A 16,521-nucleotide genomic window follows, 5' to 3' on the forward strand; every position below is an offset into this window, starting at 1 on the left:
CTTGGTGGTCTAAAAGTCGAGCCAGCTAGCGAGTAAAAATACTGGAGTCATTTTTGACAGAGAAGCTCATTTGTGCAGCAGAAGCAGGAAACAAGAAGGAGAGGAGCATTGATCGCCGTGACGCTGAAAAATCTAGCTAACAAACTAACGGGACCGATCATGACTCCTTATCTGAAAGTCTCTCAGGCAAGAACTTACTTGCAGGTAGCGCTGGAAGTTACAAAACTCTCCATGCCCTGGGACATGCAACTTGAGCATAGCGCATTTAAAAAACTAGTTTGGAAAAACGTTAAATCACTTTCCCTATTAGAGGACAAGGTTCTTTTCTCCAAAAGATCTCATGCATGGATGACCCTCAACACGTATAAAGTCTTGACACCACAAACATATTTTAGTCGGGGTTACCCAAAAGCAACAAAAATGAGGTTCCTGAAACACAGAGTAGGGATTTTGCCAAGCACAGAGTATTTTCCGCCATGGCTCAGGACAGAGGGCAACGGGGTCTGCCCGCTTTGCGACTTTGATAAAGGGGATATTCTCCATCTCACTTGTCTTTGTGAAGAACTTCAACAAGCACGCCAACTGCTCCTCAAGGACCAGCTTAAGCAAATAGGGATCAGAACCAGAAGAAAAGCGGTGCTCGCCTGCCTGAACCCTCGAAACACCAAACTGAACTGCAGATATGTCAAATTCCTTGCGATGGTCGAGCAAAGAATTCCAAGACTGCTAAAACCGGGGATCAACAATGTTGACACAGGTTACCAAGCAGATTGTCAGAAGGAAGCAAAAGAACCCACTGTCCAAACTTTGTAAAAAGGCGCATCAACAGCCACACTGTTCTTTTATTTAACCCCTCCCCTGCTGATGACGGAACCGCTCCGTCATCAGCCGCGGTGGCGCTGTGCTAATGACGGAGCGGTTCCGTCATGGCCCGCCCGACGCGCCTGCGCGGCGCAGATTCCGCGCCTGCGCTGGGCGTTCTATTGAGCGGGCGGGGCATTGACGGAACCGCTCCGTCATCAGCACAGCGCAACCGACGCTGGTGACGGAGCGGTTCCGTCATCAGCATGCTCCCGCCGCTCGGCCGCCCTCCCCCCTTATATAGCCGCCGCAGGGAAGGAGTTAATTATATGCTCAATTTTTTAACCGTTTTTAAATCATGATATTTTATGATTCTTTTGCAAGATGTTTGCACTGGTTTTAATTAACTATGCACAATAAACTTTACCTTACCTTACCACTCTACGCCACTCCACTCTAGACCAATCTACTCTAATCTACTATGAACCACTGCATTCTACGATAATGCGCTCTATGCCACTCTACTCTATGCCACTGTACTCTACTCTGAAAAATCTAATTTACGCCACTACACTCTTACAACACTTCACTCTGCCACTCTACTCTGCTCCACTTCACTCTATGGAACCCCACTCCATGCCTGTGCAATCCAGGCTGCACCACTCTCCTGTATGCCACTACACTTTACGCCAATGCAATCTACACCACTTTACTCAAAACCAATGTACTTTGCGTCACTGCACTCTATACTAGTCTGCTCTACACCACTATGCTCTGCAACTATGCACTCCACTGCACTCTACACCATTGAACTCTAATTCATTGCACTCTACGCCACTCTAATCTACTCTGCACCACTGCACTCTATGCAAAATCTACCTTGCCACTGCACTCTATCTCGCTGTACGTCACTGCACTCTGTACCACTTTATTCAAAACAGATACACCCTTAGCCATTGCACTCTACGCCAGTCTACTGTGCACTCTAAGCCCCTATGCTCTACTATGCAACACTCTGTCACTTCACACTAGGACACTCCACTCTGAGACTCTATTCTATTAATCCCCTCGGACACTCTGTTCCCCTCACTCTATTCCCCCTACTCTGTGCCCCTCCACTCTATGGCCCCTACTCTATGCCCCTCCATTGTACTCCACTATATGCCACTCTACCACACTACTCCACAACTACGCAACTCCCTCTAATTCACTCCATGATGCTTCATTCCACTCCTCTCCACAACAGTCTATGCTACTCCACTCTGACACTCTACAACACTCTACTCCATTTGATTCTATTCCACTCTATTGTGCTACACCACTCTATGCCACTCCACTCTGACACTCTACACTACGCAACTCCCTTCGTTACTCTACTCTGCTCTACTCTATGCCACGCCACTCTGCTTTACACCACTCCACTCTACCCCACTCTATGCCACTCTGACATTCAACTCCTCTCATGCCCTTCCAGTCTGTCGCATCTACCAGTGGCGGCTGGTGACATTTGAAAGAGGTGAGGCGTAAAATGCTAATCATACTGCACCGTAGCGAGCGAGCCCGAACCCCCTAAGGTGGGTTCGGGGGGAATCCCCCCCAAGAAAAGTTTGAAAAAAGCGTGGAAAAATGGTGCATTTTCAAGCAAATTTGAGAAAGCAGGAAGGTTAATAAAGCAATTGTGAAAGTGCAGGTATTACATTATTAAAGAGATGTCATATAACATAGGTAGCTGCTTATTCAGTATAACCACAGAGCTTCATAACAGGTAATAGTGCTGGAAAATTCAAATGCTTTAGACGGTGCACCAAAACATTGTTTATAGGATGTGGCCTTGCCCTGATAATGGACCACACAATTACAACTGACATATAAACATAACTATAACAATTTACACTGCAGGCAAATTTAAATATTGCAAATCTAAATGTGTTTCCACAATACAGTTGAAGCGCATTCAAATTCCACAGACCAAAAAGTAACTGTTTACAAGACCTTAAGAAGTCTTGGTCATAACAAATTTTAATAATCGGAATTTTGTAGTGTAGAAAACAGTTGCTTTCTGTGCACCTTAAATGACATAGAAAGCATTGTAAATGATAAAAGCTGAAAAATGTGCTGCTGCTGGCTAGTACTGTTTTTCTGATTTGAAAGTGCGTCATGGTTCGAAACACCCATCCCTGGGCAGTGCAGTGGGGCACCTTGAGGCGATTTCAGCCTGTTATCACTCCGCAGGAGATAGCCTCCCTACCTATCCTCCCCAATCTCCTCCACCGAGATAGAGGACAGATACGGCAAAGCCTTCTGAGACACCAACAGGCCACATAAATACTCTATGATACTTATAAATGAAGAGCCCCCTTTATTAGAACATTCACGAGATGTTTATCATGACAGACTTCTCACAAGAAACCAACGTAATAGCAATACATTCTCAGCCTTAAGTCCAACTGAGAAAATCGGACATTTAATTTGCTTGTGCCAGCAACAAGAACGCATGTCACCCATACAGCAAAATGAATGAGAATTCAATCCACTGAACCCAATGAAGGAATGGCTCAGACTAGACTTTTGGACTGCCAAGGAATGACCACAGAACAGCGAGAATCCTAAGCATAATGTTAAAGAGGAATCTAAAACCCTGCTTTACTGTACATACTAATGTAACGGCCTCCAGTGAATACTCTCATCATAGGAAATATACCAAAGATTAGAAACTATTGCATAAATAATGTACACTTAACATACCAGGAGTAATTGAATCAACACAATAAATGGAGGGCAGCCACTGGTAACAGCTAGAGATCTAAAATTGGTGAGTTGGTTGTATATGGCACTCCACTCACGACTCACTTACTCATAGAGCATAAAATAATTGTTACACAAGTTAGGATGCCCTTTTTTTGCCGTTTTACACAGAGCGAACTCGACCAGCAGGTATCAGACTCGGAGAGCTTTACATGAGCACCACTTGCATTACAGACGGACAGGTTCATATTTTTTTTTTTAGGTAGAGGGAGATTAAGTGATTTGCCCAGAATCTCAAAAATTGTTTGAGCCTGTTGACAGACTCGAAGATGGTTCGCCAGCTGCCAAGTCGGCCGCTCTAGCCCTTAAACCACATGATTGCAAGGCAGTAGTGGCCGCACACTGGGGTAAAGGGTGACGACACATCACATGGCTAAAAGTCAGCAGTGGTTGAGATTAGAACATACATCGAGCACAGACCTGCCTGGGCCGAGAAGTGCTGAGGAAGTGGTTAGTGAATCACTAAGTGAAAGCACCCAAGGATGCCAGTGTTTCGCACGTACAATGAGACCTGGTTGTGCCTGTGTTTTGCCTCTGTTTCCATGTGATGGTGGATGCAAATTAGTGTATATCCTATTCCTTGGTGAGTCGTGAGGGTCTGGGACAAAAGACGGCACCCTATTGAGAGTGCACTGCATCAGCTTAGTAGGATGCTCTTATCTGAGACACTCTGAACAAGTGTACAAGCACAGTGGAGGGGGTACCTGTACACAACATCATTGCCACTTATTGCCGAGTGGCCCGAGTCCAGTGTGCTACCTATATATAACTTTATTAACTAAGTCTGAGAACACAGGGCTTTACTTGTAAATTTAAACATTTTCCCGGCCTAACGACTTTTATGCTGCAGGTGACAGTCACTATGCTCAAGTAAACAAGTTCCAGATCATAAAAAGACATCAATACATCAGAGATGCGTCATGATCTGTTTAGGGTCCTACAAACAAACACTCATAAGAATGATAAAAGGCCATCTTTGAAGAATTCCTTCAAACTAAAGCCTCCAAGATCGACATTCATTATAATAGACTTGACTAAACACATCCGGTACGGCTTCGGGTGAAAAAAACAACCACCACAAGCAAACACCACTCCTCGACCTTGAGCTCCCAAGACAGCCTGAATTAAATTCATGCGATTTATTGACTGCAATGACCCAGAACCTCTAAGCAGCATTTGTTTTGGTCCTGATCTTCCATGATACATGGGGCAGATATAGTTCCCTTTTGCATTCGATTTAATTTATTTTCCCATATGTAAGCTAGCAGCTTTCAATCCCTACAAACATCACTACTGTATTTACTAAGGCATATATACGCACCTTTTATTAATACAAATAAGTTAGTAATCTTGTTTTTAAATGTTTGAGTCTCCTACATGCTATGGATGGCAATGGCAAATATACTTCCGATTGCTGAATATATCAGCACAAGACAGACATCGGCAGGTGTATGCTTTACAGTGCTGGAAGTTGAAATGCCAACGATACTAGTATGTGGCAAAAGATGAAGTGCTGAAACGTTTTGCCCCTCGACCCCAGTTAAGAGATCTGAGTTTAATCGTTCTTTTACTCACCACAGCACCAGGGGCTTGAATCCAATGTGGCACAGTGAGCAACTAGACAGCTGCATCGTAGCCACCTCCATATTTAGACAGTACAGCAGCATTGGGCACCTAAGGTATTATCAGAGGTTAATATACACAGACTGAGCAGGCTAGCAGCTACCTCCATGATTGAGGCCTGTTCAGTTGCAGCCATCGGATATTCATTAGCCGGGGTCAGACTGTCAGGAGCTTATGACAGTTTTATCACTAGCTAGAAGGGGGTGCATTTGGAATTGGAACGTGTACAAGCTTGTCAACACTAACCAGAACGACGGCGACTATTTCCCTCTCAGTCCTGCCACCCAGGGAGAGCACCGGTCCGGAACTACAGAAAAGAGTTAGGGCCAGGGCCCAGGGGTCAGAGAAAAGATGCCGCTGCAGCCTGCAAGTACTGTCAGATCTCCCACCGCAAGCGTAGCAAGGCGTGCTGAGGCCGGGGCAAGGGGTCAGGGTCAAAACAACCAAGTATTGCTGGGCAGCCAACTGCTTATTTATCAACGATATTTTCCCACTATATAAAGAATCTAAAAGAGAAGCATAAAATTAGCATACCCAGGCAGGCCAGTGCAATATAATTCCGTCCGGGTCCTTCCGTCTGTAGGCACACTGGCACAACAAGTCACGACGAGTCACTGGAGTCACGCGCTCTCTGACTCAACTAATTTCACTATCACTTTTCGTTGTTGCAGTGGCAGGGTGCGCCACTCGCGGTGACGTGACTGCAGCTTACAGAAATGGCCAATCATCTCGACATGGCTTGATAAAGCCATATGTGATTGGCCATTCTGAGCTTAGCAGCCAATACCCATGCGCAGCACCATCCCTGCTGTACCAGTGTGTCAGTCAGCCAATCCTGGCGCAGCCTTAACAGCGCCACTGCGCCAGGATTGGCCTTGAGCAGGATAAAATCTGCCCATAATGAGACCGGGTCCCTGCCTGTGTCTCAGTGCAATAGGGGGGTGTGTGGGGGGGGGGGAGGTCTTATACATGTACGCATGCGCAGGCAAGTCTAAGATCTGATGACTCCTGGCTGTCACATGCGCAGTCAGTGTCACCCCGCTGTAGCTGCTAGTGCTTACGCTACGGCTATACTCAGTGCTCTGGCTGCCGCCTGTGCTGTGTGCTGTCACTCACTCTGCTGCAGCCACGCCCCCCACGGCCCACTTCCTAAGCAATGCCCGATTCTCTCTGGCTTGTCCCAGGCCGGTAGCGCAGAGTCAGTGCGCTGTGATTTATTTAAAAAAAGTGTTTGTAAAACTTTACTTGTTATGATGCATGTCACAGTGACGGTCATCCATGGCTAGTGGGGCAACGCCCCAATGGACGCACCGCCACTGGCATCTACTCCCTCCACAACACCGAACGCCACTCCATGACACTCCACAACACTCTTTGCCACTCGACTTCAGTCTACGACACTCCACTCTCCTTTATGCCACTAACTTTTAGACATGCTGAACAGTACCCATCCTGGTGTATAACATGGTTAAAACACAATGGCAAAGCCAAAGCTCTTGCAAGGCCAAGAACTATTGGCTTTACCAATGCTTTTTTAGGTCGCACATGTTACAGCGCATGCATTGCATGTACTCTTGCTTGTGAGTGATATTGTATACAACAAAGGGCTTGCGTCCTGCTTATCGCTCAACATTCATTGGCTTCATTGTCACTCTTATTTGCTACCTTCTAATTGGCCAGTGTATGCTGGCTTCACTTCTTCTTTCGACTGGAGGATGGACCAGGTACTGATTGCTTCAGCTTGATTGCTGTCTTTCTGCTAGTCGTGCTGTGCTTGAGGTTCTACTTTTAATTTTCTCCCTACTCCTTGGTGAATATCTTGCCATATGGATCTAGGTTTTACTATGCCACGCACACTTCAAAGAGGCCATTTTCTCCTTTGAAATTGATGTTTTTTCTGAATACAGGTGTTATCTGCTTTTATTGGGAGAACATGTTATCTGCTTCCAAATGTATTTTCACTAATACACAGACATGGGTGCAATTGTTTTCCTTATGTAATAGGATTTTTTACCAAATGACATTGTTTTTTTTTCATGAATGGAGAGATTAAATGATTTACTCAAAATCAAAAGCAAATAGGTCTCCCTTTGAGACTATTGGCTCTGTCATTGCTTTTTGTTCCTGCTGTACAGCGTGGGCATTCTGTCTTTGGAAATGATTTGTAGCCTTGCCGTATAGCAGTGTGGCGCTGTGCAGCAGGGCTAAAAATAATAATAATAGAAAAGGTCTCTGATGCATCCAGCGCTAACACACTTAAAAGAAAAAGTTCATTAGCCTTGGCTGTGTCATAGCACTTTAATTAGTTTTAGCCACACTGCAAAGCATCCACCCTCCTTTACAGCATGCCTTCGAAACATTGCCATGGCCAGTAGCTCTCTTATGCAAGACTATCGTTGCCAATACTTAATTTTAAATTCATCTGTGCCAATACATTTTTATCCTTACCCAATAGGAACTAACCAACCCTAACTGCTTTTTCACAAAATGGTGATACAAGCCATATGTACAATAATCTATACGTTGTGAAGAGTCTGTAGATCAGCATATGTTTTAGTAATAATTAAAGTACAAATGTTTGTCTTGTCTAAGTTCAGACTGCAACAGAAAATGCATATTTAATTGTGACGTTGCAGTTTTTTGTACTTAGAGTACGCACCCGCTATGTGCACATGGCAATCTTCAGACCCGCTAATTTATCCTAACGCTGTTTCTTCACAATTATTTTTGTATGTTGTTTAACAAGATGCACCATATTTTGTCTCATTTGTAAGGAGATGAAGAGCCATGGAGAAAAGAGTCATCAAAGAATAAGTAACCAATACGACCAGTCATGTTTCTCGAATTGGAATCATAGGTAATGTGGAGCCTGCTGTATCGAATGAAGATGCAATTTTCTTCTTGATTTGTTACTTTATAAGGATCTTTAAATGTTAATTATTAGTACTTTGGTACATGAGGATGAGAAATCTTTGAGTATAACTTTTGATATATTACAACAGAGCTAGATATTCCAAATGTACAGTCTTCACTAGTAAAGAGTATGACACCATGTCCGCCTTTCAATTTTTTATATTTGTTTTTGATTGATTATCCAATAACATACCATAACTGCTCGGCATCAAGTCATTAAAAACAGAGAACACAAAATTGTAACTATCCATCTTTTTAGGTCTCGCATAGCATTGCAGCGCAACGCGCTGCTGGCTTTGCGAGGCATGCAGTATACAATATAGTGGGGGGAAGATCCGCCCACTTCTCACCCATATTTTTGATTGGCTTCAATAATACATTCTGCATTGTGATTGGTGTTTGACTTGTTAGTCCCGCCTCCTGATGGCTATGTCGTAATTTTTCTCCTTCCGAGGCTATCAGCCCCTTTACTCAAACACTATTTGCTGCCCTGTGTCCCCCCCGCCCCCTCCCGCAGTTCCCAAATTGTTCGCCCCCCCACTCCTGTTCGTGCTTCTTAAATGCGGAAGCTCCCATTTGTGATGCAATACGTCTCGCGTAAATGCGAGTCGTATTGCATTGCAAATGCTTGTTAAAGTAGTTCCTGCTTGTTATCATCTTGCCGCACAGAGGAGGAGTAGAGAGCTGGCACAGATAGTGTCTGTGCAGAAGCATGCGCAGTAACACTTCGGCTCACGAAGTCACCGTGCTCCTGTAAGCTGCCCTGCTCTCTGGAAGCAGTGGAGGTCCTTGCTGGTCCGGCTGCTCTCCGGTGATCCCGAGCTGCAGCCCCCTGTGGACTCCGATACCAGGTCAGAGTCAGCTATGCTCTAATGGACTGCCAAACCGGAAGGCTGGATGCAAGACTGTCCTTCTGGCAGCTCCGTCCTTCCATGTCTTCTCTTCTTCTTCCGAGGAGCTGCATGTCTGTCGGTCACCATGTCTGTTGCCCTGCGCGTGGAGCCCAGAGGGATTTGTGGGCATATGTAAGTGTGTTGCTCTTACTTTGTCACGATTGAATCAGCAGGTGTGTTTTTTTTCAGTATGTGTTTGCTTGTTATTTTGTTGGTTTCTGCATTCGTATGTAATGCATACTTCACTCAAGAAGAATTTACCACTTGCAGTGAAAAAATGTTAGCAACTGCTTCGCTCTTTTTCTGGTTCCTGAAATCTTTCCTATCTCAGGCCAATGAAAACTGAAAGGCTGGGCGGCGCGAGGGAACCGAAAGGTCCGCGAGAACACAGGCAGGCCTGTTGTAATCTGCTATCAAATGGAGGGAAAATCGGCTGTGCACACACATATGCTTCTGGGCTTCACTTGAGAAAATGGAGGATTTCTGCTGCCCTGGTGCACTGAAGGGAGGGCCTTTATAAGAAAGGTGCTGTGAGATATTTATTCATTTGGACAAGCTTGAAACAAAGTCTGGTGCCAGGGGTAGGTGTACATATCTTGCATACCATTTGAATTACTGTTATCTGTCAGCTCAGTGTGGAGGTGTTAATTTCACCCGGACCGCTTTTCTTTCTCTAAGCTATTTTTACTAGGGTGGGAACCTGTTTTCTTTCTTTCTTTCTCAAGGAAAATGAAAAAAGTCAGTAATTCTTGGTATCCAACCAATCTCGCATATTCCATGCAATACAGTGAAATCAAATAGAAGGGTACTGTTCACGGTTCATGGTTGGGTCTCTTCGACTTTGCCTTTTGACCTCTAGTCCCGCTTACGTGCTCCTGACACACAGCTGTTATAGAAACCTTATTCCATACCTGTAGTCCATGCCCACCAGCTGGTTTAAGTGATACATGTTGTTGACATGGTCAAAGTTAACCCCTTGGGCTCAAATATTCCTAGGACCACCTACAATTTGATTGTGGGCTTGAAACATTGTTCTTCATATGATCCTGTTCTAGTACAAAGGGGGTGGGAATACGAGGGCCCACCACTTTTTTTTTTTTTTTTACAAATTAAGCATTGCATAACGCTATGACATACTGAGCAGCAATTCGACGGCTAGCAGCGTCCTAGAATTTTGAGCAGCATCCTTGTGTTGTTGGCAGTGCTTTGGAATATTTAAATAGAGTTGCCAGAGGAATTACTTGTTTACTAGTTCATGCATTGTGATGTGCCTCCTAGTCCAATGTACGATGGGCCCTGTATCTCCTGGCAGAATATTGTTTTTCCTTACTTTGACTTCTGTCCTCATGTTACATTTTCCCTGCCCTTTGGCAGATTTAAAAGTTTCACCAGAGCTGCGGACGACCATTATTTTAAGGCTCCAACCTATCCTGGTAATTTCTTCTTCCGCCTCACAAGGGCCTGTGCATTTGCTCAATCCTCTCCATCTTCTGCAGCCATCTGCTGTTGCGGTTTTAAAAGAGGCATCTTCTCTCTCTTACTGTTTTTGCCGCACCCCTGAAGCAAACCACCCCTCCCTCTGTCTCCATAGATGCTGGATAAGATTCAGGTGCTGTTTTAAACTTTTACTGGCTGGGCAAACCTTACAGCTGTTTGAGCCCGATATTTTTTTAGGTCTCGCATAGGGCAGCGCATGCGCTGCCTCTACGAGGCATTAAGTAGTTAGTATTAGTGGTGAAACTCCACCCATTGCGTGTATATATGTTTTTTAGCTTGCCATTGGTTAAATATGGCATTGCTCTTTTTATGTAGCTATTTAATTGGCTGGTGGTCCGAAACGTCGCTTCCCTTTTGCTTCCATTGTGCAGGAAGCAGCACCGACCAACTACCATTTACATCCTTTCCTGGCTGTTATCTATACATTTAGGGACTACTTGTTTTTTCATTCGCGCTCAGCGCACCATGCCCGCTTTCACTTTCAAAGCAGGGACAATGGTAGCCTCCCGTGGACTCTGCACCACCCCTCGCTCGTCCCCTTCTTTTTTTAAATTGCTTTGCCGCCCTATGCTGTGCCTTTAACTCGCACAACATGCCGAGCCCGCTTTCACTTTCAAAGCGTTCCTCGTCATACGATTTTCAGCGTACATTTATTTATTTAGTACATTTATTTATTGATCCCGTGCCTATTCTCTGTTTGCCTGCCTCTGCTCTTTCACTCGCCCGCCGCTTCACCGTTCTTCACAGCTGCCCCACACGCACACCTATCATGGCCGGTTATCATGTTAAATCCGTCTCTACCATGTACAAGCACTGGGAGACCGCATCTACTTAATGTAAAAGCCACGATCGGCCTTCTTTAATTAGTAAGCAAGAGCTGCGAGTTCAAGGGAACATAAAAAGACAGAATGCAAACAACAAAGTACATTTAGTGAATGGATCAGCGCCGTTTCTCGGTTTGCCTGCCTCTGCTCTTTCATGCGCCACTTAACCTTTTTAGGTCTCGCCTGCCAATGCGCTTGCGCATTGCTGGCGAGAATTATAGTAAGTGGAAAAAGAAAAGTCTACCAAAGCGGCTGCGGATCCCATACAGTTCATGTGAGACAGGCGCATAACGCCAGCCACATAACACACCACCATTTGTCTGTGCTTTGGCATCAGACATCAAAGGCTGCCACTCCCCCTCCCCCCCCCCGCATTCACATCGCGCACCACCATTTGTCTGTGCCTAGGCATCAGACTTCAAAGGCAATAGCTCACACCCCCCCTCCCCCAAAGCAATGCCGAGAGCTTGTTCTTTACAGTGCTCCAGCCGAGGAGGCAGTCCTTTTTCACTTTCTGACTATAGTCACTCGCCCGTTCTATATTCTGAAAATTCTTTAGGCAAGTTGATTGTTTTTCAACTCTGTTATCGGAATTAAAACCTGAAGGTCTGTGGTGATCCCACGAATGCTTCATTTAGTTTCACTGCTTTTCCTGGTTGGTAAGCGACCTGTCCAGGCTGATTTATAAGTTTACATGTTTTACTTGTTGCCTACTTATTTGCTGTGGTTTCCTTGACAACCTGACTCTTATCTGTGTATTGTAATGTTATGCGTGGAAACCGCTCATCTCCGATTTCTGCAAAACAATAATAATGTGAAGCTGAATATTTATCAGTGTCTTCTTTAGTTTCTCAATCATTCTTAACTGGTTCAGCGCTCCCATTGGTCGATTCTCTGCTACTTATCTTAAGGTCCCACTCTACATTTAGGCAGAGAATTCATGGAGCGGTCCGAGCCAGGGACTGGCGTGGCTCCGAGACCTCAAACTCGTTTTTAAACGTTGCTTTTGGTCCCGTACCCTTGCTGTTTCTGCCTTCTGACCAACCCGCTGGCAGTCAGGGAGTTAGGCACCTTTCCATGTATTGTGACATTAGTCCTACATGCACATGAAGGTTATTTGCGTCCATTTATATCAGCAACCATGAAAACCTTTCTCAGCCCAACAGTGCTGCATAGGAGTTTGTGATGTGGATGGGTTGGGGCGAGCGGGGAGAGTGGCTGCACTGCAGAATAATGTTGCTTCCTAGGGGATATCTGTTAAAAGCAGAGCACAGGTGCGATGTATGTTATAGATTTCTGAAACAGATAATATGTGTACATCTGCCAGGTCTTGAGCAGCCGCAGATGCTGAGAAAAGAGTTACTTAACAGGAATCTTCAAGTCACAAATGATCCAGTTCATTAATCTGAGAAAATTTTCATTTTCATAGCCAACCCAGAGCCTACTAGAAATAAGTACACCTTTTTATTTAATTCCAAGTGTACTAAATGTGATTTAATACTACACCCCCCAGAAGCCTTCAGGGGTAAGACAATCGTGAGGAGATCACAAGCTGCCTGTGTCTGAGGAATCTACAATAAGACGTTTTAGGCTCTGAGGTACCACACCATTTTTTTAGACCTTTACTATTTTTCAAGTACATTAAAACACCTACAAAGGAAACAGAGTGCATAAAAGCGAGCAATACAACAAAACAAGCATTACCTTCTGAGTGCATAACTGGTCTTTATGGACAGCCATACCACACCCAATAAAGAGAACAAAAAAAACCTGACAGAAGAAATCCAAACACTCTGCTAGAAAATCACACATACCCTACAGTGAATATTTAGACCCAATATCCATGTGCATCCCACAGCGCCAACACAATGCCAGTTGATGGTATATCATGGTGCCTTCAACTCAGACACCAGTACAGCCAGCAACACTAGAACTAGACTACTTCTACCTGCGGCACAAATGAAAAGCTACTTGCCTGGGAGACAGCTGATCATGACACCGAGACCTACCAAAGATGGACCAGAACACAGTACCCAGAACATATTATCAACATAATATTACAGGAAGACTCAGGGTCTGGTTTGCAAAGGAAGCCCCGGAATGGTGTGCTAAGGCGCCATCTAACAGACGGTGAGCTACATACTAATGGCAGACGGTGCACTATACAAATTCCCAAAAGCGTAATACAGTACTTCCTGTGTGGTGCTATGGAACTGTTAAAGAAAATTGTGATGCCCTTATGTACCACGTCTGCTGCTATGTAGTCCACACTTGCAGGAGTGCTATTGAACCCATTAAATACAATTTAAAAAAATCACATTTGAAGTGCAGATGATTCCGGTGAGATGTTTCTCTTTTGTACGGATCGCTTAACCAAATCACACGTACAATTGAGTAGATTTAATAATTTGTTTAATTACATGTTCGTTTTATTTCGACGAAGTGGAATCTTACAATCTTTTTCACGTCATCCTGAGCTTTAGCGTTTTAACTCCATGACAACTCGTGCAAACAGAGAGCAGTAGTTGAATGGAAAAGTATTAACAATCCTTAGACTGGAGAGAAAAATAATGAGAAAATAAAATGCAAATATGCCAGCTCAATCAAGGTGCTATCGTCTTTTTTTCTCGTTTTAAATCCGGATTACACATAGCCACCTATGTATGCAAACACAGTTATTTACTGATATAGTAATGTAAGAAACATACCAACCCGAGAGTAGTTGAGGGTGTTGTGGCGATGTGATGACGTGAGTTGTAGTATGTCGAAGGCCGGTTTCTTTTGTACTCGCTCCAGCTTGTGTAACCAGAGGTTTCATAACACATATTTTGCTGGCATCCTCCACCAGTCATCTGCTGGCTTCAACTGGTTGTTTTGTGCTTTCATAAGTTCCACGAAGGGTTGTGTTGGGCTGGACAAAGAGCCGGCGCCATGGCAAACAACGATGATGCGAATGGTGGCAGGTCGCAGGTAACACTAGCCAAGAGCTCAGGTGGGTGCGCACACCGAGGGGAGCAGTGCTCTTGTTTTGTGCAGCATGTGCATTTTAGATGTGTTTTAGATCACTTGAGTCTGTAACGCCTAGAGAGGTTCACACATGCTACTAGATTGTTGCCTTTGATGTATATATAGCCTATCATTTAACTGGTTGGTAAAGTCGTTGTGTGACATTACAGCGTCAGTGCACATTAGAATGCCTTACTGCTAGCAAATGGGAAGCAGGCGGCCTGCGTTAATGAAAGTATTGAATTTCTTTATTGGAAAAGTGGATTTATAAAATGTCACGTTAGGCTCTCGGTTGTTGTGTTAATAAAGAAACACATTAAAAAAATCTAGAAACGGAGCAGAGAGTGACTTTATTAGCATTTAATATCATGTTTATAGTTTGACCGGGTACTTTTCTAAGCGATCTTCCTGGCAATGTTTTCCAAGCAGTCATGCATTTGTGTGACTGAACGGAAGTCACTCACCGGACAAAGGGCAAGTCACTTATTCTCTCTACCTAAAATAAAAGCGATCTTGATCTTGTGCACTATTGCTGGCGCTCAGGATAATTGCTCCAATGTCTTTTGTGCCAGGTTCACACTATACAAAACCAAAAAATGCTAACGATTTGGGAACGTGTGCCACTTTTTAGTGGGTGCCTGGGCCTAACTGTGATCTAAATCTGATAGGTTTATTATAGGTTTTGATCACCAGCACTGTTATGCCACTCTCTTTATCTTCTGTGGCTTAGTCTAAACTTCCCAATCTCCGTGCAGCCAAACACTTTTCTCAAGCAGGATTACTGTAGTACATTGTTAGTACTTTGCTACTCCACCTCCTATCTACAATAAAGAATACTGCTAAAGATATCTGCTGTCTCCAGATCCTCTTTACTACAATTACCCCCGTGACCCAAGCGCCTGTACCGCTGTATAGAGATCAGGTACAGTAACTTCACAAGACACGTTCCCTCAACTTTTGCTTTTGGATGGCTGGCTCCGCTCGAGTCATGAATGACCAATGCTACGGATGATGCACGGAAGACTGAGGTGACGTCTATCACGTGATTTCATCTTTGCTCAGGAGTATTCCTCTAATTAGGAATTGGGCACTACAAGGCTAAAAGTGAAAGCGCACACAGCACGCTAAACGTAAGCAAAGCACGTCGTGACATTTACTGAAATACTGCTTACAAGAATAAATAGCAAACATTGGCAATGCAATAGGATTCGCATTTACGCGAGACCTATTCCAGTAAAAACGTAAGTGCAGGCCCGCAAGAAGACACCAACGGGAGTCGGGGTGGGGGGGGGGGGGAGAGTCACAGATTGGGGGAAGACAGGGAAGAAAATAGTGTTAGGAGTAAAGGGGCCAATAGCCGTGGAAGGATGAATGAGGAGGGACGAACAAGCCTCAAACTAATCAGAAGGCAGCATTTAAGACAAAAGCCAATTGGCAGAGAGTGGGCGGAGCTTCCATGAAGCTGCCACGCTGCAGTGTATACTGCATGCCTCGCAAAGCGATTATTTTTTCTTTTTTAAAGGTTTTATGTAGCGCTGGCTAGACCCGGAGGTATCAGAGTGCTTTACATGAGCATCAGATCATAGTTACAGGTTACATTGTTACAAAGGTTACACAGTTATTAGAGCATGGCAACATAGTTATTTGTAAGGTCGAGATAAAACAATAAGCACAAATACGTAAGGGGAAAAGCAGGCAAGGGGAAAGATTCAGTGGAGGGGTAATGAGGGGAGAAAGAGAAGAGGAGGATGACGGACACAGGATGGAAAGAGATGGGGAGGGGCGACAGGGACACAAACCGGTAGACAAGTCAAAGCTACGTCCAAAGTCCAGTAAGCTGTGCTCCCAGGAGAAGTGGTATCACTTCTTTATCTCTGTTGTGGGAGGTTCCCTTTACGCAGTGGACTCTCTCAGAGGGGAACCTGAGACTCCAAGGCCTATTTACTAGATCCTTCCCCGAAAAGGGGAGAGGGAGTGCTTTGGCAAGGGGTGCCATACCATACATCAGCTGTGAGTGGCTCCCTTGGTGCAGTGGACTCTCTCAGCGGGTTTGCTGAGACTCCAGAGTATAAATATTTGGATCCCAAAAAGGGGAGAAGGAGTGCTTAGTCAAAGGGCACAAAGGACAGGGGGCTAGGCAAACTAGCAGGCAAGGTGAG

General features: G+C 44.7%; 1 protein-coding gene across 1 annotated transcript in view; it reads left to right on the forward strand.

Moving 5' to 3' along the window:
* LOC147698190 (uncharacterized) overlaps positions 1-16,521 on the forward strand; it is a 305,130-nt gene that overhangs the window by 232,277 nt on the left and 56,332 nt on the right. The window contains exon 10 of the mRNA XM_086934817.1: positions 8,004-8,086. Within this exon, the coding sequence (XP_086790943.1) occupies positions 8,004-8,047 (44 nt within the window). The 3' untranslated portion in view covers positions 8,048-8,086. The remainder of the gene's footprint in view (positions 1-8,003; positions 8,087-16,521) is intronic.

The sequence above is a fragment of the Lissotriton vulgaris genome, chromosome 8 (assembly GCF_964263255.1).
Source record: "Lissotriton vulgaris chromosome 8, aLisVul1.2, whole genome shotgun sequence".
Taxonomy (NCBI): domain Eukaryota; kingdom Metazoa; phylum Chordata; class Amphibia; order Caudata; family Salamandridae; genus Lissotriton; species Lissotriton vulgaris.